Here is a 22,665-nt window from a genome sequence, read left to right as displayed (position 1 = left end):
GTTTATTCATTTGAAAGTTTTTCTGTAAATGTTATGTATAATTTTCTTTCTATAAGAGATGCATTCTTCACTAAGAAGATATCTTTGAAAATAAAGATGATTAAAATTCTTCTGTTGTGAAAATCTTAAACATACACAGAAGAGGAAAGAATTGGATACTGAATTCCCATATATATATATATATTACCCAGGTTCATCTGTTACGAGTAGAAATTTCAACTTCAATAAATGTTGTTTTTGTGTGTGCTAATTTTCCTGTAACTCTTCTGCAAGCGAGAGTACTGATTTGCAGTTTTTATTTTATGTAGATGATGTGATGCCAGGCACTTACTGTGAAATTGACTTAGATAAAGAAAAGAGAGATGCATTTGTGTATGCTATCAAAAATCATTACTGGTACCAGATGTACATAGATGACTTACCAATATGGGGTGAGTACTGTATGTTACATTTAAAGTTTGGGGGATATTTGCATAATAAGCAAGATTTCTGTAATGACTATTCAGGTGATTGTACACCAAATCAATAAATGTGTTTTCACTCTTTTCCACAGAATTATTTCAATACCAATTTTATATGGTGTCCTGTTGCTTGAAAGATTTTTGACATTGTGTCAAACTTTACATGAAAATTCCTGAAAATGTAACTTTTATAATTTTTCAGATTCAATAAATTAAAAGGTGCTTTGAACAGTCTGAAATATTCCTCTTGCCCCCATTTTTTTCAAATCTTACTTTGATTTATCAAATACAATCAAGGGGACTGAATAGATTTTAAAATTATATTCTGGTTTTATCTTATGCAGAACTGTGGTGGTATGATTTTTAGGTTCAAGAGTCTCCTGAATGACTTGTTTTGCTAGTTCTGTGTTATTTTCCAAAAGTCTATTATGTTTAAAAATTTTTTTAACTTTTTTATGTTTTATATTTTTATATTGTATGTCCTTGTTCATCGCTGTTGATAGAGAGGAGCAATAGAATAGTAATACCAGTTTATGCATAATCCAAACATTGGTTATGCTGGACTTGATTAAATTACTTAATATGCAAAAAGTACAGCCATCTATCACAGCCAGCATGTTTGAGCACATTTTTCTCTTAGTGGCGTTTGTTGTTGTTTGTTTTTTGATCTTTGTTGTTTGTTTTTGATTTGTTTTTATATATAATTAGTACATATAGTTAATATTCTAATTCTTAAAACTATTAGCAGACTGCTGTATTCATGAGAAGCAAATTGAAAGACTGAACATATCAACTCAAGAGTTTAATATGGTACTAAGATGGAATTAAGGATCTTCCCTGTAGCTCAGACGGTAAAGACTCTGCCTGCAATGCAGGAGACCCAGGTTTGATCCTTGGGTTGGGAAGATCCTCTGGAGAAGGGAATGGCAATCCACTCCAGTATTCTTGCCTGGAGAATCCCATGGAGAGAGGAGCCTGGCGGGCCACAGTCCATGGGGTCGCAAAGAGTTGGACGTGACTGAGTGACTAACACTATGGCTAAGATGGAATTTATAAGAAAGTTACTCTCAAGATATAATTGCATGCAGCATCATTACTGTGTTGCATGTTAACTAGGTATAAATAGGAAGCATTTCATGTAAATGACTGTAATTAGTATAACAGACATTTCTCTGATCAACTCTGAGGGTAGCAGGAAGATCTGCTGAATATTCGCTGAAGATTTCTGAGCCTGTAGTTTAGGAGAATCCTTTAATCTGGGTTTCCTCTTTTTGGTGAGAGAGCAAGTCCCTCTCCTGCTCTTTTGCATTGCTTATGGGTTTCCTGCCTGGAACCTTAGGCTTTTCCACTCATTTCTTGGGCCGCCATAGCAACATGGCAGCTGTGTTTTCCTGTCTTAACATAAATCTTTTTTAGTTCTGGGTTTCTACCATATTTAGGTCAGATACTTTTGAATGTCCTAGAATATCTGAACCATGGAAAGCCTTGTCAGAAATAAATCTTTACCTGGCTTTTCTTGGGATAAAGGTTTTAGATCTTTTAAAAGTCCCTCAGAGAATTTCCTATTTAGTATAATTGTGTCTCCACCCTCAGAGTTTTCAGAGTAGATGAGTAAATAAACTTCCATGAAATTAATTATTCGGAGGATTTTATTATCCCTCTGCAACCTCAAAAAATGCATCTGTATTCCTTGAACTTGTACCAATTAGAACAACTTTGGTTAATAAGCAAATGATTCTTAATAAAAAAATGATCCCCCTCCCCCCAACATGCTTTCTTGAGTTGCATTGACCATAGAGGGAAGACCCAAGGAGTAACTTTTAGAAGCTAAGATTTTCTAATGAATTTATAGGCTTGGGTGTAGGGAACATTGGATAACTAACCGACAGTATGAGGGCACAAGAGACGGTCCTCAGCTACTACCTGCTTCCTTGTTTGGGTCTTCTCCTTCAGTATCCCAAATTGGGATCAAAATGATCATTTTAACTATTGCCTCAGTACCATTTATCTTCAACATTTCTGTCATTTTGTTGACAAAATCCTGGGGATAATTCTAAGACTTGAGGTGTAAAGAGGAGGCATTTTAAGTTAGGTTTCCCTGGTGGTTCAGATGGTAAAAAATCAGCCTGCAGTGTAGGAGATGCGGGTTTGATCCTTGGATCGGGAAGATCCCCTGGAAAGAAAATAGCAGGCTACTCCAGTATTCTTGCCTGGAGAATTCCATGCACAGAGGAGCCTCGTGGGCTCCAGCCCATGGAGTCACAAAGAGCTGGACATGACTGAGCGACTAATACTTATACACATATGTGCAACTATTAGGAATGGATTGATCATAGGTTATTAGAGAAAATACAAGACTGGAACTCTGGAAACCTTGGTTTCAATTTTAGTTTGGCCACTAAACTGAGAACCTTGCCAAATGGTAATATAGTGCTTCCTTGAAATTTTGAGATATCAGGGAATATAAAGTATATGGTCATAATTACTACAGTGGAAGGTGTACTTTGAGGATCAAAGTATGAACTTTGAAGATCAAAGTAATGATAGACTATGCTGAGCTTTTTTACCATGAAGTGAAAATGGTTTGGGTTTGCCAAGTACTTAACAAAGAGAAGTCCAGCCTGCAGCTCTTCTTTGTTCTAACTGTAAGGAATAATGGGAATGTTGCTGTTTTTTTATAAAAATGCTTTTTACTGAGCTTTAGTTTCTAATGTGTTTTAAATATTAAGTGATGTTACATACCTTGTATGAAGTGTTATTTCTTTTGTAGGTATAGTTGGTGAAGCAGATGAAAATGGAGAAGATTATTATCTTTGGACCTATAAAAAACTTGAAATAGGTTTTAATGGAAATCGAATTGTTGATGTTAATCTTACTAGTGAAGGAAAGGTGAAACTGGTTCCCAATACTAAAATCCAGATGTCATATTCAGTAAGTATGAAAATAATTGTATACAGGAAGAAGTGTTTGTAAAGTTTTAACATCAAAAGTTAAGTTTTACAACTTCAGTAAATGAAAATGTAGCTTGAAATGGGGTGCAACAGAAATACTGCTCAGTATTTAATTTATATAGTAAAAATCTTATTAGACTATATTTCCCCAGTGTCTGTAAGTAAGCCTCCTGAAAACAAGGAGATTTACTTTAGGTCTGTAGTAATAGATACCTGTTATGCAATGGCAGGACCTATCAGTTGCTTCAGCAAAGTTTACCATTATAACTGAGCAGTTAGCTAACCCAGCCATGTATTCTCATGGTTACTTTTTAGCAGTACTCCTTGTCTTTCCTTTTACTGTTGCACATGAAGAGATGATGCTATGTTGAAAATTTCTGGATGAGTAGTTTACCATATTTTGCTTTATCAGCTGGAATAAGATGCTCTTGCAGAGTAAGAGCCCTTTGTAGCTGTCAAGTTAATTCTGTTCTATTAGGATTAAAAGTAATGGAAGGAAGAGAAATCTGATGTAGGTAGCCTCTCTCTTTGCGAGTTTCCTTTCCTGGTAACCAGAATGAGTCCATTGCTATTAGATAGTTTTGAAAGTTTTTCAAGCTCTGTGCATATGTACCTAGTACAAATAATATTTGCATAGCTGTATTTATAAAGAAACACAATCTTTGTCATAAAACTAATGCAATCTAAAGACAAAGATGTTCAGATTCTTAATTTATTTTGTCTATTTAATTATTACCACATTTATGAGGTCAGAGAATTTAACAGTTAATAATCCTTGAAAACTGAAATGATCACTCTAAGTAAAGTTATAAGTTTTGTTAATACACAGAAAGGGAAGTTAGGTAGTTTTTTAATCATATATTTCAACTTCTCAGATTGGTAGTAACTTTCTACCATTTCTCAAATTTCTTATTCTTAGAGTGTAAATCTTCTAATTTTGCTCAGAGTATTGTTTACTCTGAGCAAATGTCCTTAATATTCACATTTTTTTTTCAGGTAAAATGGAAAAAATCAGATGTAAAATTTGAAGATCGATTTGACAAATATCTTGATCCATCCTTTTTTCAACACAGGGTAGGTAAATTGTGTACTTTAAGACATTCAGTATGTGCTTCAATCAGTCACACAGTAAGCAGTTGCCATCTATAGGGCACAGTGTGAGGGGTGTGAATCTCAAAGGTTTAACTATAATGCTGATTTCAGATGTGAGCTCAGAGGGCCCTGAGCACCTGTTAAAGCGGAGCTGCTGTCTTCGGGGCAAAAAACTGTGTTTGGAGAGTTGGAGGGGAAGATCAGAGTACAGTTTGGGACATGGTAGTTTTGAAGTGTCTTCAAGACATCCAGATGGAGATAATGATCAGCTAGTTGGATCTGTCAAATGGAGTTCAGAAGAGAGGCCTGGGCTAGAGATAGAAATTTTGTGGTTGTTGGCATGTAAGTAGTATTTAAAGCTGTGAGACTGAATGCAGTTACCAAGAAAGAGTGTATGGAAATAGAAGAGCACTAAGGACAGAGCACCGGGAGCAGTAGTGTAAATGTAGAGAGAAAAGCGAAACCCAGCTCAGAGCTCTGAAGAGATTCTTGTATGGTGTGAAAAAAGAATTGTATGGTATCCTGAAAGCCAAGAGAAGAAAGTCTGTCATGGAGGATAGAAAGATTAGTTCTGAATTGTTGCTGATGGGTCAGTAAGATGAATACTGACAGTAACTGTGGACTCATCTGGAGTCATCGGTGAACTTGACAGAGAACAAGGTTGGTATAGTAGCGGGGCACAGTCTCAACAGAGCTGCTGTAAGAGGGTGAGGGGAGGGTAATTGGAGGCAACAAGTCTGGCTATTAATGGGAGTGAAGAAATGGTACAGTAGTCAGCAGGAAAGATGGGATCAGGAGGGAGTTGGGGTGTTTTTTGTTTTGTTTTGTTTTTTGAAATGTAAGGAAAACACGTTTGTATGTTGATGGGGTTCCGTAAAGAATACAAAACTGACGATGCAGAAGATGGGGAGAATTAACGAACCTTTTTCCTTGAGTAGGCAGGAGTGGATGGGGTCTACTGTGAAGCATTGGGATTGTTTGTTATACAGTGACTTACAAGCACAGACTTAGGAGCTCCAAATGCATGTAAACTCAGTCTCTGTCATTTACTGTAACCTTGGTGAGAGGACTCAGTTCTTTAGCTTTGTTTCAACAGTGAAGCAAGGTTTATACTACCTTTCAGAGTTGTTGTGAAACTCCATTTGACCGTGTTTATAAAACCTCTGGTATAAAACCTTCCACAGCAGGTGCTCAGGAAGAAGCAGCGCTGGTGGTGTATTAATCTCCACGGTTCAGTGTTTGTGGTAAACCTGGAGTGCTGCTTTTAGGGTTAGCAACACTAGAGGGCGCTGGAGGCAGCACTTCATAGGGTCAGTCACTGCTGTGTGACATCTCATTGCTTTATTGTTTCAAGGAAGTATTTCCCTTGGTTAATAACTTCAGAATCATACAACATTTTATAATTTGGGGGATAAAGAAATATTATAAACTGTCAGGTTATTAGTAGTACATTATAATAGGTATTAAAGTTTGCATCTTTGATTAGAAAATAGCTTTGCCAGAAATTTTAACATTTGGGGGCATATCTTTCTTACTACCAAACAGTAACTATATAAAACTTCTTTTCAAAAATTTGATAAATTGACTGAAAAAAATTATGAGTTGTGTGTGTATATATATGTATATATACACACATATATATATGTATATATAATTTTTTCTCTCTTGTCCTTTTCTGGGTCATTAATTTCCAGAGTAGCAACAAAAGCAAATCTTTGTAAAAACCTATTATTATATAGTGCATTTATAAATCTTAAGAGATACTTTTGTGATAAACTTTATATGTGAATAGTTTAGGTTTGATATGCAAGCTTCCTTGGTGGCTCAGAAGGTAAAGAGTCTGTCTGCAGTGCAGGAGACCTGAGTTTGATCCCTGAAGTCAGGAAGATCCCCTGGAGAAGGAAATGGCAACCCACTCCAGTATTCTTGCCTGGAAAATCCCATGGACAGAGGAGCCTAGTGGGCTACCATCCATGGGGTCTCAAAGAGTTGGACACACTGAGCGACTAACACTTTCTCTTTGATATGTTAAAAAATAGGGAATGTCACTGTAAGTTTTAGAATAGAGAAGTGATATATGAACATGATGTTTCAGAAACATACTGGATTAGCTGTTACAGGATAGACTGAGAGGAAGGGGAAAGACCAAACATAAAGGTCATCACTAGGAGGCCATTAGAGCTATCAGGTGAGAGGTGATGGCTTGGGAATGGAGAGGAAGGGGGAAAAAATGAAATGAGAGAGAAGAGAAATTTTGAAACTATCCATAAGGAAGAATTTTGGGGAATTAAAATATAAAGAAATTGCTGGACAGTGCCACAGACATAGTTGGAAGTCAGATGTGCTGCGTCTGAACGTAATTTTTTGACAAATGTATGGGTGAGATCAAAGTCAAGAGCCTTGGGGATGTTGAGAACTATGGAGTACCTCAGAGTTCTCTGTACTGTGGTTAGGAAGGTAGCTCAAGTCCATGGCACCCAACTATGATGGTTTAGTCTTGTCATTTTGATGAGGTTTTCAGGTTGTTGCTCAGTTAGAGGGAAGGGAACTAATATTTATTGAGTATTCACTGACCTGTGCCAGACAATGGTGACATGTGGCTTACATATATATTAAAATGTACAAATGACTTATGATATAGTATCATTTCCTTCATTTTTGATGAAGGAAAACCGGGGTCAGGGCCTGTGTTTGAACTGTGTTTTGATTCCAAAACCCATGTTCTTTCTCTGTAATACTGAATAGCATACTCCGTGTGGCCAAATTGTACTTTATTTGTACAATTTTATTGTGATAATCTATATATATAGTATCATACTTTTAATGCATCTGAAGCTTACTGGAAAGAAAGCCAATCCCTTTGATTACTCTTCTCTAGTGTATTTTAATTATGGATTTTCATGTAAAAGTTTTAGAAGATTTTTGTGTTTGGTTTTTTTTTTCTTTTGTGTAAACATTCTATTGTCATCATGAAACCTATGAATTTTGTAACTGGTATTTCTTGTAAGTAATACTTTATTTTCTGTTATTCTAGATTCACTGGTTTTCAATTTTCAACTCCTTCATGATGGTTATCTTCTTGGTAGGCTTAGTTTCCATGATTTTAATGAGAACTTTAAGAAAAGATTATGCCCGGTATAGTAAAGAAGAAGAAATGGATGACATGGTAAGCAAACATTTTATTAATACATTGTATTTACAAAACAATTTAACTCAAGTGTTTTTGAATGTTGGAAGTAGGTTTATAATCCTGAGATCAGCTGATCTTTAGAATTCAGAATTTTCAGGCTTTAGAAAGATATAAACTCCAATCAAATATTTTGATGTTTTTAAGTGCCCTGATTAAATGTCCTATAATCAAATACATTAATGTGTTTTCAGCAAAACATATGAATGTTCATCCTAAGTGGGACGAATAAAATAAGCAGTGTAAGTAATCTCTTGTTAGTTCAGTCTTGAGATTTGCCACCAGATATGTCCAGCTTGTGAAACAGACTCACTTTTCAGAGCTTTTGATTTCAGAATTGCAGCTAGGAGGTTGTCGACTTGTATTGGTATCTTTCTAATGCTGCTAAATATTGCATAAAATGAAGAGTGGCTGGAAGGATTAATTTACATTTAGTTCACATGGTTCAGAGGTTTGCTTTTGAAATTATTTTTACAAAATTATAGAACAGTGTTATAAATAAGCAAAAGTGTGTTTTGTTTGTTTGTTAATTTTTTTGACCACACTGCACGACTTGTGGGATCCTAGTTCCTTGACAAGGGTTTGAACCCATGCTGTTAACAAAGCACAGAGTCCTGACCATCAGGGAATGTTAATGACTAATCTTTTTTTTTTCCCTTTTTTAAAAATGAAGTGTAATTTACAATGTTGTATTAGTATCAAATGTATAGCAAAGTGATTCAGTTGTTAATGAATATTCTGTGTAGATATGCTCCATCATTAAATGAGCTTGGAAAACAGTTAAATTAAACTTCAATATGCATATGTGTCTTGTGAAATATCAGAAGATAGATGAACTATTTCAGTTCAGTTCAATTGCTGACAAAACATGGTCCACTAAAGAAGGGAATGGCAAACCACTGCAGTATTCTTGCCTTGAGAACCCCAAGAACAGTATGAAAACATGAAATATTTGCTGCCTCTCAAATATAGCTGACCCAGACCACTCCCCCTCCCCTGCCACCACCAAAAGAAACCCAAAGATTATCTTGAGGGACTGATTGATATTTCTTAAGAAACTCTGTTTTAGATATTTGCTTACTCAGGTTGAAAAGGCATAATTGAATGTTTTGTTTAAAAAAGCACTATAGACAGCATATTAAAAAGCAGAGACATTACTCTGCCAACAAAGGTCCGTCTAGTCAAAGCTATGGTTTTTCCAGTAGTCATGTATGGGTATGAGAGTTGGACCATAAAGAAAGCTGAGCGCCAGAAAATTGATGCTTTTAACTGTGGTGTTGGAGAAGACTCTTGAGAGTCCCTTGGACTGCAAGGAGATCCAACCAGTCCATCCTAAAGGAAATGAGTCCTGAATATTCACTGGAAGGACTGATGCTGAAGCTGAAACTTCAGTAATTTGGCCACCTGATGTGAAAAACTGACTCATTGGAAAAGACCCTGATGCTGGGAAAGATTGAAGGCAGAAAGAGAAGGGGACGACAGGATGAGATAGTTGAATGGCATCACTGACTCAATGGAGATGAGTTTGAGCAAACTGTGGGAGTTGGTGATGGACAGGGAAGCCTGGCATGCTGCCATCCATGGGGTTGCAAGGAGTAGGACATGACTGAGCGACTGAACTGACTGATAGACAGTTAAATAATATTTAACTATTCGATATATTCCCCGTGTATTTTCTTAGGCTCCAGGCTATAAGGGGCATTTCTGCATTGCTAGGGCATCTAGTACTGGTTTTAATTTTCTCTTTTGCTCTCCACCTGGGCCCTGGTCATATGTGAGCCATAGTCATGATGTAATGTCAAGAATAGCATCTGTAGGTAATGTTCAAAGAGCCTCTGGGCTTTTCTCCCTGTGTTACCATTTCTTTTTGCTCCTAGACCTTTTCTTTTTCCATTCTTTGAGATTTTCTGAGTACAACCAGGAGCCACCTTTCTGAGTTTCAGTAATATCACACTTTATAACATAATAAGTTATAAAGGCAGAAATTATTTTAAATTTGAAATGTCTTTTCTTGATATTTTGAAACTTTTAACAGCTCTAAGTTTGTAGGGAGGGAACTTAACAACTGTAGTTGTAATTTTTTAAGTTATTTTATGTATTTTAATTTCACTCTGGATTATTTTCTTTTCTCTCAACACGTATATATGTATAGGATAGAGACCTTGGAGATGAGTATGGATGGAAGCAGGTGCACGGAGATGTATTTAGACCATCAAGTCACCCACTGATATTTTCCTCTCTCATTGGTTCTGGATGTCAGATATTTGCTGTATCTCTCATTGTTATTATTGTTGCAATGATAGAAGATTTGTATACAGAGTAAGTTCATATGTTTATAACTTTATTAATTTTTCATTGTTCTTGAATAGTTTTAGTAATTGAACCTTTAAGTCAATCATATTAAATATCTGCTGATTCTAGTTATCTTAGAATTTAAAAAGCATAAGTGCCATGCTGATTCTAATTATCTTAGAATTTAAAAAGCATAAGTTCCATTATTGTAAACAAATAATGAACAGTATTCTGTAGCTATAATAAGTATACTTTCCTGTTATCATCTAAAATTACTAACCTTATTGAACACTTGGCTTGGTTATAAAGATTGGTTTTCATTAGAGGTATGAGCAGAATTACAAATCAAGAGTTCTTTGACAAATTGAGTAGACACTTTTATGAAAGCTGAAGTCCAATTAGGTCTTCCTAAGAAGCACACAAGGATTACCCATTTACTGAGTTAGTACTTCATATTTGCCTCCAAAACATGGAGCTCTACAGAATAGAAGAAAGCATTATAAATAACACTAAAAAGAGTGGTGGAAAAAGCACACGAGGTTAGAAAAATAATTGCATGGTTTTTCCTTTATTCTGTCTTTACATGGTTTCTGGTACACTGTTTCTTTGAAGACAAAACCAGTTGCAAGAAATCTTTAATGTGAGGCCTTTGGATCCTAAGAAAAAGTAGTACATTCATGGAGATCTTAAGTCTTTATTGGGTAGTCCTATAACCTTGTGCTCAGAGAGCCATGACCTCAACAAAGCAAAAACACTCTGAGCCTGGGTGTAGATGCCGCCCTATGAACGACACTTGTCTCCTGTTACATCTCATACCCCTATTTCAGTTCCTGATGGTGCTTGCTTAGAAATGCCTGGCACTTGGTGGACAAGTGACAAATTGTTGCTGAACGCACGGCTCTTGCGTTACATATTAAATGTTTAACTGTAAATTATTTCTTGCACTGGACAGTAAGTTCTTTGAGAGTAGAGAGTCTTATCTTTGCATTCCCTGAGTACCTGAAGAACTTTGCATATTCAGGTTTCTCAGTCAGTACTTATTGAACTGAAATGAATGATGTATTAATTGACAAAGGTATTTCTCTGTAGTTTGTTATATTTCTTTAATATAACCTTTGTACTTCAGTTACCACATAAACCTTAAAATGGCCAAAAGCTAAACTTCAGTGTTTTGTAGGTAGTTCTAATTTTAGGATATAATATATTTCAAGTAAATTAAATCTCAAATTCAAGAAAAGCTACACTGGTAGGCAGATTCTTTATCACTAGTGCCACCTGTGAAGCCCCTTCCTACATGAGACTACATCATCCTTCACATTAAATACTGAATTAAATTCATCACTATGGAATTGACGCTGACTATATAGTCACAGTGTTAGAATTTAGTAGTGGGCATGTATGGATGTGAGAGTTGGACTGTGAAGAAGGCTGAGCGCCAAAGAATTGATGCTTTTGAACTGTGGTGTTGGAGAAGACTCTTGAGAGCCCCTTGGACTGCAAGGAGATCCAACCAGTCCGTTCTAAAGGAGATCAGCCCTGGGATTTCTTTGGAAGGAATGATGCTGAAGCTGAACTCCAGTACTTTGGCCACCTCATGTGAAGAGTTGACTCATTGGAAAAGACTCTGATGCTGGGAGGGATTGGGGGCAGGAGGAGAAGGGGACGACAGAGGATGAGATGGCTGGATGGCATCACTGACTCGATGGACGTGAGTCTGGTTGAACTCCGGGAGTTGGTGATAGACAGGGAGGCCTGGCGTGCTGCAATTCATGGGGTCACAAAGAGTCAGACATGACTGAGCGACTGAACTGAACTGAACTGAACCTCTGCTAGGGGTTTCCCAGATGGTGCTAGTGGTAAAGAACTTGCCTGCCAGTGTAGGTAGACATGAGACACAGGTTTGATCCCTGGGTTGGGAAGATCTCCTGGAGGAGGAAGTGACAACCCACTCCAGTACTCTTGCCTGGAGAATCCCATGGACAGAGGAGCCCGCAGGCTGCAGTCCATAGGGTCGCACAGAGTCAGACATGACTGAAGTGACTTAGCACACACACATGCAGCCTCTCCTAGAATCCAAATTTTTGCTTTGTTCTTTCTCAAATGTTAATGTTTCAGTGTTGGCAGTTCATTTTTTAATGCTGAAGCTGTTCTGCTTATAGACCTTCAGCTTTTAGAAATAAGAAACTGTACCTAATCGATGCTTATTAGCAGGCTAGTAGGGTGCAGTCCATGGGGTCACTAAGAGTCGGACACGACTGAGCGACTTCACTTTCACTTTTCACTTTCGTGCATTGGAGAAGGAAATGGCAACCCAGTCCAGTGTTCTTGCCTGGAGAATCCCAGGGACGGGGAGCCTAGTGGGCTGCCGTCTATGGGGTTGCACAGAGTTGGACACGACTGAAGCGACTTAGCAGCAGCAGCATGAATTTTATTATTTAAGCCTGTCATTGTTATCAGAGGTTTTTCTACCATTTGAAGTGAACATACTTAATGACTTACATGATAAGTACTACACCTATGAATATTATTATGAGATCAAAGTGACTAACCTTACTGAGGTTCCATGTTAGTAGCTTTATGCTCATTAGCTCATTTAATCCTCACATCAGCCCTGTGAAGGGACTATTATCTTCAGCCCACAGATGAGAAAGGTGAAGCTCAGGGAGGTTGAGTAATTTGAGTAAGATAACACAGCTATTAGTAAGGTGTGTTAGTAAGATGAGATCTGAACCTCGACACTCTTCCCTGATAGCTTAGATGGTAAAAAGTCTGCCTGCAGTGTGGGAGACTGAGGTTCAATCCCTTGGTCAGGAAGATCCCCTGAAGAAGGAAATGGCAACCCACTCCAGTATTCCTGTCTGGAAAATCCTATGGACAGAGGAGCCTGGCGGACTACAGTCCATGGGCTTGCTAATAGTCAGACACGACTGAGCAACTGACACTCACCGCTTTCACTCTGACTCCAGAACTTGTCTCTTAACTTTCAGTGCCCTAGATATGAAGATAGAGATAATAAAAATGCATAGTGATGAGAAAATGAAAAAATTTGCATGTAAAAATTTGTAAGACTCACTCCAGGAGTAGATATCTCAAGGATTCTAGAGGTTAAAAAGCAGATAAATGTATAACCTGAGAAAATTACTTTGTTCAATGATGATCATGGCAATCAGGGAAGAAGAAAATACTTAGATAGATAGAAGATCAGCATCAATGTGGATGTGCCAATTAGTGTGATATTAACCCTGGAGAAAGCATGGTGTTTAAGAAGGTATGAGTAAGTCTGGTAAAATGCTCTGCAGTGGTGGGATGGCAAGTGTAGGTAAAGCAGCTACTTAGATATCACCCTCTCTCCCCCCACCCCCAGTCTTAGAGAGATAAGCAAGGATGGTTCTCTACTTCAGTAGATTTCTTCATTGTAGATGGAAGTGGTCTATTTTGGGTGGAAAATGCCCATAAGATGTTTTTGAAGAAAGAGATGCAAGGGTATATCTGATTTTTAAAACTGTAACTTATTCTCACAGTTCCACTTAGTGGAAATCTCTCTGGGGGCTGCAAATTTAACTCTAGTCATTTTGGACTCTTAGTCGCATGACAGCAGCCTGAGCTCTGTCATTGTCTGTGTCAGTATCCACACACCCGGTAATAAGCAAAATGATCAATTTTTTAATGATAGCCTGGAAAAAAAAGTACTTGCAGTGTTTATATTCTTGAAAAAACAAATTTGGCTTTTCAAACTGATTAACTTTGAGGGACTCACAATCTTTTAAACATGGGAAACAAACATATTGCTGCCACGTTTCTCTTTAGCTGTATATTTATGTAATTGAATATTATATAGTGTTTTAACGTACACATTACTTTAAGAAATTGAGCTTAAGTGTTTGAGCAGATGAGTGGTACATGTTTCAAGACTGTGTGATGCCTTTGTAAGTCTATGTAGACGGACAATGGAATGTAATAATTATTATCCAGAAGATGGTTAATTTTTGAAAGTTGTATATCCTTCCAGAGCACACATTAGTGTGATATTCTTGTAAGTTGTGTTTAAAAGATTATTCTTTAACTCAAATTAACAAGGCTATATGTTCTGTCTACAGATTTTTACCTTCCTAGTTGTGGTGAGTTTCAGAAATGGTCTTTATTTTTAGTTAAGTACATGTCTGTATTATGGCAGATGATGCTGTCATTTTATTGTTTTAATATTTCTCTTTGCTATTAGGCATTTAACATATTTTTGTCCAGTTTTGTTCAATAGGAGAGTTGATCTGTATTGCCTAGATAGCATTACTGGAAGAAGAGGTTAGAAATTATTGATCAAAACAATTTTAACAGTATAAGGGAAACTACATAGAAGTCTCAGTACTATACCATTTAAAGTAATAGTAGTCATATAGGTTACAGTACTTCCATTTTATTTCTGTCAGCAGGCAAGACTCTTAAGCAGTTAAACTATAAAGAGAAATACTCTAATTAATTTTCTTAACAGATGAATATTCTTTGCCATGTGATGTGATTGGTTCACAAGGTTGTGAAACAGTTTTAGTGCCAGCTTCTAGTATGTTTGCCAAAGAAATGTGAAATGTTTGTTAGGAATATTATGAAATTTAACTTCAAATTTAAAAAAAGTAGGATCAGTCTGTTACCATTTACATGCAATTTTAGCTAGAAATTCATTCACTGGGCAACCTTTTGAGGTCCGCTGAAATCCAGGAATACATTTTTTCTGTTACTGCTAAATTTGTCTTTGGTATTAAACTGATGCTAATGTGATAGACTGTATGATATTTTCTTTAAATCATTGGTTTTAGTTTATCATATATGTTGTTTTGCCTTTTTAGGAGGGGGTCAATGCTCAGTACAGCCATATTTGTCTATGCTGCTACATCTCCAGTGAATGGTTATTTTGGAGGAAGTCTGTATGCTAGACAAGGAGGTAATTTCTGAGTTACTGTTTGTGTTTTTAATTACAGATGCTAATATTTCACTGTGAGGTATATGGAGTTTACAATGGGCAGGATAGCCGTTATAAAGCCATTTGTTATCCAGTTTCACATAATCTCCACCAAACCTGTTACATGTTCTCATCTACTTTTTATGGAATCCTTACATTTTATTTCCTAAAATTATGAATAATTAGTAGATTATCTCCATTGTCCACTGTGAAGTTAGGCCTAAGGAAGCTGTGGGAGAGAATGTATTTAAGTTATTATTTTGCTTTGAGGTGTCTAGTTCCCTAGCAGTGCTCCACAGGAGGCTTCCTCATAGACTCTATAGCTTTACAGCTGACCATAAAGGCATGTTTCATGGTTTATGGATATATGTCTGGGCAGTGGAAGGCTAATAGGAAGGAAAGCTATTTATTTCTGTTGACCCTTAAATACTTATCAAAGGATCCTGTAGAAAGATTTTCTGTCACAATCTTTTGCTAAGGGAACTTCATCTGAAATACCCCCTTGCTTCTTTACTGTTGTGACCTGAAAGTGATGGGTGTTCATGTATGATGTGAGGTTTCTGCCTCGTGGTGTTTCTTTCTGTGATGGCATTTAAGGTCTTTAAGTTCCTTTGTTTTTCCTATAATTGGTTGGGGTCAGAAAAGTGATAAAAGTAGTAGATTTGCATATTTCAGTTTATGAATGAAAGTTTGTTGAAAGATGTTAAAATTATATTCCTCAGAATAGAGACTTCCTAATGTGATTTTCCCAGCCCTTCCTAAGCAGTGTCAGCATTAGAGGATCCTGCCCTTCTTTTAGTAGGCTAGACATATAGGCTAGAGGAGCTCAGAGCATAGGATCATTTAAAATTCCCCCAGGATATCCTGATTTACCATGGCTTTAAAAAAAATTGGTCCTGTCGACTTAATGTGCTCTGTACTGTAAACAGATAATTCTTTGGATTGCCTGAAAGAGTATCATTGCAGATTCCTGACTGTTTTAGTTAGCTGTTCAGTTTCTCTGTTCTCCCTCTGGATATGGGAAATGAGTCTTAGCACACAGGTCTATCATCCTGAGGAAGTAAGGATGCCTGAGGTAATGCCTGCTTTGAGTTTGATCTGAAAACTAGTTAGGCTAAGAGCTGTAGAGTTTATGGTCTCTAGAATAGTCTCCACAGCAGGAACAGGTTACTCAAAACAGGAAATTGAACATAAACGCGCTTTTAGTCTGATTGCAAGTGAAGAACACCCAACCAAACTTAACTTTACTACACTTGTTCTTGAAAGTTGGCAGAGTTCAGACTTAAGCGTAGGAGTATCAGATCTTACCGAGAGTAACCGAAAAGTTCTTTTCTGATTGACAGTGTCTTAAGGAGATCTGATCATGTCCATGTCCTACATTGAAAGTGTAGGAAAAGAGAGTGCTAGAAAAGAGTTGGAACTTAATAAGAGAAATAGCCACCTTTCAAACACTGATGTATGTCTGTCTACCTAGCTTCTCTGATTGTTACAGTTTCCCCTTTCTTTCAGGAAGGAGATGGATAAAGCAGATGTTCATTGGTGCATTCCTTATCCCCGCTATGGTGTGTGGCACTGCCTTCTTCATCAATTTCATAGCCATTTATTACCATGCTTCAAGAGCCATTCCTTTTGGAACAATGGTGAGTTGCTCGAATCTTACTTTTAAACTGAGAGTATATTGGTGATGGACAGGAAGGCCTGGCATGCAGTCCCTGGGGTCGCAAAGAGTCGGACACAGCTGAACTGACTGACTGACTGATAAGCATTGTAATATGAGGTCTACTGTCTCTCCAGGGTACCTCTAGACTAGGAGGTACCTTAAGTATAATAGCTGCCTTTTACTATTTGCGGCCAGTCCCCACTCAGTCCTGGAAAGTTAGGTAAAGAAAATTTTTTCTTGATTTTGTCAACCAATGAAGTGGAAGGTCAACTTAAAGTAAGACAAAAGAGAACACTGTTTATTAGAAATGAGGGAAACTGGTGAGTATGTTGCAGAGGAAGGATGATGACACACAAGAAACCTGGGTGTGTTAAGGTGATCGTTGAGTGCAGTGAGGTGAAGACTGCCTCTAACTTTTTTTTTTTTTTTTGGTAACTACTATTTTTAGAACTTCACAAAAGCATTTATATTAATATTGATAACTTACATGCTATAAATATTAAAATCTATTTTATATCTTACATGTTATCACAGAGTTTGAAATGTTGTAAAATTTTTAAATATATTAAAACTAATGCACAGGAATACTGGTGCTTTATAGAGGTAACTCACAGTCTCTTGATTCTTCCAGTTGTTATCATTTTACTAGAAACAGAATTTTAGGCCTAGAGTAGACTTTAGTCTTGGTGTACACTTGTGCAGACATGCACACACACATACACACACACATGTAAGTTGCAAGGTGGTTACTGTTTTTCAGAGAGGTCATATAAGGTTTAACGTCATATAGATTTAATGGCAGAACTGCAACTGGAACCCATATCTCTGTCTGAATTTTGACCTTGTTTTGGGTTTCTTTCTATCATATGGGAGTTATTGAATGGTCTGAGAAAAGTCCAAATGATTGGTTGTTTTACAGTCAAAGTTTTTCAGAGATACCTTGCATATATGTTTTTATTAAATCTTTAATAATTTTTATTTAGGAATATTTTGCAGATTGCTTCAAAATTGGAAGCTTTTTTTGGTTTATATTTTGTTTTTGCAAGCCATGGATACTGATAATGGTTAGGAAAGGGTAAAAGAATTAGTAACATTGAGAACTGGAAAATAATTTGCTTTATAGTAGTTCTAGGCCATCAGAAATTATATAGAGTCAAGTTACTTAGAGGTGATCTGCCAAATGAATTACTATCATAGTGCTTTAAAAACTAAAATTCAGATTCCATTATAATTTTTACTGTAAAGTTTTTAATTTGTTATGGTGAAAATGTTATTTCAAAGTTGCTTTGTTTCACAAAAATTATAAATTTTGCCACTCTGTAGATGGGGTTTTAAATGTTAATGTTCAATGTAATTTACCTTTAGATACTTTAATAATTACTGATTACTCAAATATAGTATCAGACTCTATGCTGAGCAAGAGATGATCTATAAAATTGATCTTTATTGTATAAAAGACTGACTGTTGGTGCTTAGCATCCTCCTACAATGTCCTGGTCTTAATGTCCTGGTCTTTGTAATGAAGGAATACTCCTTTGAGGTTGTAATCAGGTGTTTGGTCTAAAATTTTTTATTCCTTTTAAGAGTATCAGAATTTGTTTAGAACATGAAATGTAAGAATTGAGATATTTGACCTAGTTGTCCCTTAAGTGTTAACTACTTAAATTTGTATTTTAAGTTATTTGACTTGTTGACAATATGAAGGAAATGGTTATATTATTCTCATAAACTCCATGGTCCCCAACCTTGGATACACATAGAATCACTTGGAAGTTTAAAAATTTCAATGCCCAGGGCTTCATCCTATGCCAGTTTATCTGTCCTACTTTAAACTCAATCTCTAGTGTTTACCTGATTCTAGTTCTCAGCATCTGAGGGTGGATCTGTTAGCTGTAAAGTTCCCAAGTCCCAAATGTCTGATAAACTGGATCCCCGACTTTATTACCCTCGTTTAAAATCAGAGTCTTCAAATACTCCTGTATACTCTTCCCCAGACTTATTCTGTCCCCTTCCTTTGATCTCGTGGCTGTTGAGCCCTTTCTCTGGGTAATCTTCACTCCAGTTCTGTTTTCTCAGAGAGTCCACAATTGAGGGCTTAATTCATTCTTAGTAAGAATGACTTCAGCTTCTGTGTTGCCCTGTAGAGGCACCAGAACAATGGGGATTTGTCCAGTTGGAGTCTGGATTTTTGTCAGAATACTTCTGTTGTCCCCAGGACTAGCCCAAGATAACATTGAAAGTGGGAGAAGTTTGTCTCTGGACCCCAGATTCTCTGGTCGTATGTACCTGTATGTAAAAGCCATTAAATCCATGCCAGATTAAACTTGTTGAGTACTTGTCAATCTTAGCAGCTTATTAAAGGTAAAAGAAACATAAATAGAGGGTGGTAGCGGTAATCTAAGCTAATGTCTAGCGTCTCGTCTTAAGGCATGATTCCTAGAGAATATTACAAAACTCTATAAGAGAGCATTTAAATGAAATTTGGGGTCGAAGATGGTTCAGAGATGAACATACCTGTTCCTGAAGTTGGCTTATTCTGGCCAAGGTACTACAGAGAGTTGGAGAGAGTGTACTTCAAATTAAATTGAATCTGGTAAAGTAAAACCTTTTTCCTTTGGAATTTGTTAAAAAATGATTTAAGTGCCATACCCAGAGTTTTTGGTTCTGTGAGGGTTTCTTGGGAATGAGGAAAGGTTTGCCAGGGTATTCTGAAAAAATGTTTTAGGCATCAGGTCTTTTCTGGGTTGTAAATCTTAGATTCTTGATGGTGTTGGAGGTTTTCAAAGGACAGAGAACCAAATTGCAGTTTTAAACTCATGGAGACAAAGTAGCATAGAAACTAATAACCTTTCAATCTAAATATCATTCACTTCAGAATGCACTGATAGATTCGTGACTTATCATACTTCATGATTTTGTCTCTCAGTAGGTAGAATAGTTGATGGAGAAGTAACAGGTCATGAGCCATGTTTATCATTTTAAGGTTTGTTTTATCTTGGGAGAGGAAATACCAGAAATGTGCCCTAGGTTTTAGGAAAAAGATTTCACAAATATTTAGGGAAATGCTCTCTCATGATCCAAATATTTTACCATAACTGGGAAAATGTCATGAGAATTCAAGGGTCTCAGAAATGAAATTCATGATGTATAATCAGAAATTAACACAGTGAGGAAAGAATGGAGACGAAGATGAATGGATGGGTGCTATTTTGTGATCTCTCAAAGGTTATGAGAAGAGTACAATCAATTGACCGTATATCTGTGTGGATCTATTTCTGGACTTTCTTTTCTACTTTGCTGTTGCATTGATTGATTTGGGTTTGTTTGTTTGCTTTTCCAATATCACACTGTGTTGATTATTGTAGCTTTACAATAAGTTTTGAAATCAATTCTTTTTCAAAGTTGTTTTGGAGTTTTTAGGTTCTTTGCATTTCCCTGTAAAGTTTAGAATTGGTTTGTCAAATTCTACAGAAAAACCTGATTAGAATTCCATTAAATCTGTGGATAAACTTGGAAAGAATTCACATCTCAACGACATTGAGTCTTGACTAATGAACATGGTATATCTCTTGACTTATTTAGACATCTTTTTCTTTGTAATGTTTTGTAGATTTTAATGTTCTGGTTTTGTACAGCTTTTATTGAAATTACTCCTAAGTATTTCATATTTTTTTATTTTATTTGTAAATGGTATTTCTTAAATTAAAAATTTTGGTTGCTTTTTGCTAGTGTATAGAAAAACAGTTGATTTATGCATATTGGCTTTGCATCCTGCAACTTGGTTAAACTCACTTATTAGTTCTCATTTCTTTTTTGTAGATTCCCAGAGATTTTTTGCATATATTGTTGTGTTGTCTAAGAATAAACAGTTTTACTTCTGCCTTTCTAATCTGTATACCTTTTATTGCCTCACTGCACTGGTTAGAACCTCTAGTTCTTTTCTTTTTCTTGCCTTATTGCACTGGCTAGAACCTCCAGCACAGTGTTGAACAGAAGAGGTGAGAGCAGACTCTTTATCTTGTTCCCAGTCTTCGGGGCAAGGTATTCAGCCTTATGCCATCAAGACATGTTACCTCTAGTTTTTTCATACATGTCCTTCATCACATTGATGAAGTTTCCCTCTATTCCTGATTTTCTGAGTTTGTTTTATTGTGAAGGGAGGTTGTCTCTTGCAACAGTTTTTTTCTGCACCTTTTGAGATGATCTATGATTTTTCTTTTTTTAGTCTGATAATATGGTGGATTGCATTGATTGATTTTTGAATCTTAAACCAATCTGGAATTCCATTGATAAACCTCAATTTGTTATGATGTGTTATCCATTTTATATATAGCTTGATTTAATTTGCTAAAATTTGTTCTTTTTGTTGTTTTGCATCTGTGTTTATGAGAAATATTGATCTGCAGTTTTCTTATGTCTTTTTTTAATGGTTTAGTATCAGGGTATTACTAGCTTTATATTGGATTGGCCAAAAAATTCATTCAGATTTTTCCATACCAGCTTACAGAAAAGCTCAAACTTTTTGGCCAGCCTGGTAGAATAAGTTCTTAACTTCAAATCTAGTGTTTTCTTCTATCATAGTATTGAAGTTGTCAGGAATCAGAATGAGAAGTGTTGAAAATATCTATAAGATAGGCTTCTTATAAGTATTTGTGTTTGAGTTGGCAGTGTCCTGTTTATTAGGTTGATTATTGTCAGCATGCTTAAATTGAAGCTAATTTTTATATACGTATAAAGGTATAAAATGTATAAGTAGAAAAGGAGTGATAAAAATTGTCTGCTCTGAGCACATGTCAAGGAAATACCTAAACATAATGACTGAGAAGATGATGTATTTTCTGAGAATCACCTTGTGCTAAGTTGATTCAGTTGTGTCCAACTCTGCAACCCCATGAACTGTAGCCCACTAGGCTCCTCTGTCCATGGGATGTTCCAGGCAATACTGGAGTGGGTTGCTGTGCCCTCCCCCAAGGGATCTTCCCAACCCAGGGATTGAACCTCAGTCTCTTATGTCTCCTGCATTGGCAGGAGGGTTTTTTAATCACTGGCACAACCCGGGAAGCCTGAGAATCACCCCACCTGTAAGCAATTACTGTCTTTCATCCTCAGACAGTGAAATCTATATCCTTTAGCATTCCAAAATAGCACATTTTACCCTGCCTTTTCCCTTTCCATTTCACTCACACCACAGATTTCCTTAAAAGGCCAGTTTGGAGACAAAGATAAAATAATATTCACAATCTTGACTTGTGACTGAGATTGAGAATACTTGAGCAGTTGGTACATCTTCGGGATATTAAGGAGTACGCAGTTTTTGTTTCTAACTTGTTCTTCTTGTCGCTAGGGGACGCCCTCAACCTGGAGTGAGTCCTTCCTTTCCTACTCCCTGTTTTCACTTTACATTGATCCATGAACAAAGGCAAGAAGCTCTAAGGGAAGGCCCTATATTAGTTTGAGTTCCAGGGTTTTCACCAGTATTTTAGGCTAATAATTTTTTAACTCTTAGTTGCTAAATTTCAAGTTAAATGAAAGCTTAATGCAGAAGCCCAAGAAAGAAAGCAGATAATAAGCATGATTCTATTAATATAAATAAAATTTGCTAATTCAGTACTTAACATTTTAAGTTTAATGAAGCCAAGAAAATTGTGATGAATGCAGACCTAATATCAAGGGGTAAGATAACATTCTTCTTTAGTAACCAGTTTATTTGGTTGAGTATCAGTACTGAGAAAAATTCTGACTTCACAGATGATTTAGTTCCCTGTGACTCTTTTTTTTTTAACAGCTCGCCTTGCAGTCTCAGAGTATTTCTTCAAGTAAACTCATCCAGAACTAGGACATAAAGGAGCAGGAAATTGGTTTTACAGTTTAGTCACTAATAGTTTCCAACATACTGCTCGCATTTTTACCATGTATTAAAGTCAGGAAAAGGGGGAGGGGGAATTAAACAAATATAAACAGTTGATAATGTCTTGAGACTGTTTATAGGTTCCTTTATTGACTGTTGTTAATGCTTTGACTGAGCACACAGGCAAGGTATGCCTTCACTTCACCTGCCACCTAATTGCGTA

General features: G+C 36.5%; 1 protein-coding gene across 1 annotated transcript in view; it reads left to right on the top strand.

The window, feature by feature from the left end:
- TM9SF3 (transmembrane 9 superfamily member 3) overlaps positions 1-22,665 on the top strand; it is a 59,048-nt gene that overhangs the window by 22,006 nt on the left and 14,377 nt on the right. Inside the window, exons 3-9 of the mRNA XM_061402953.1 lie at positions 309-431; positions 3,232-3,392; positions 4,409-4,486; positions 7,539-7,670; positions 9,844-10,010; positions 14,822-14,916; positions 16,444-16,574. Of these exons, the coding sequence (XP_061258937.1) occupies positions 309-431; positions 3,232-3,392; positions 4,409-4,486; positions 7,539-7,670; positions 9,844-10,010; positions 14,822-14,916; positions 16,444-16,574 (887 nt within the window). The remainder of the gene's footprint in view (positions 1-308; positions 432-3,231; positions 3,393-4,408; positions 4,487-7,538; positions 7,671-9,843; positions 10,011-14,821; positions 14,917-16,443; positions 16,575-22,665) is intronic.

This window comes from Bos javanicus, chromosome 26, assembly GCF_032452875.1.
Source record: "Bos javanicus breed banteng chromosome 26, ARS-OSU_banteng_1.0, whole genome shotgun sequence".
Taxonomy (NCBI): domain Eukaryota; kingdom Metazoa; phylum Chordata; class Mammalia; order Artiodactyla; family Bovidae; genus Bos; species Bos javanicus.
This window is presented reverse-complemented; position numbering and strand designations above follow the sequence as displayed.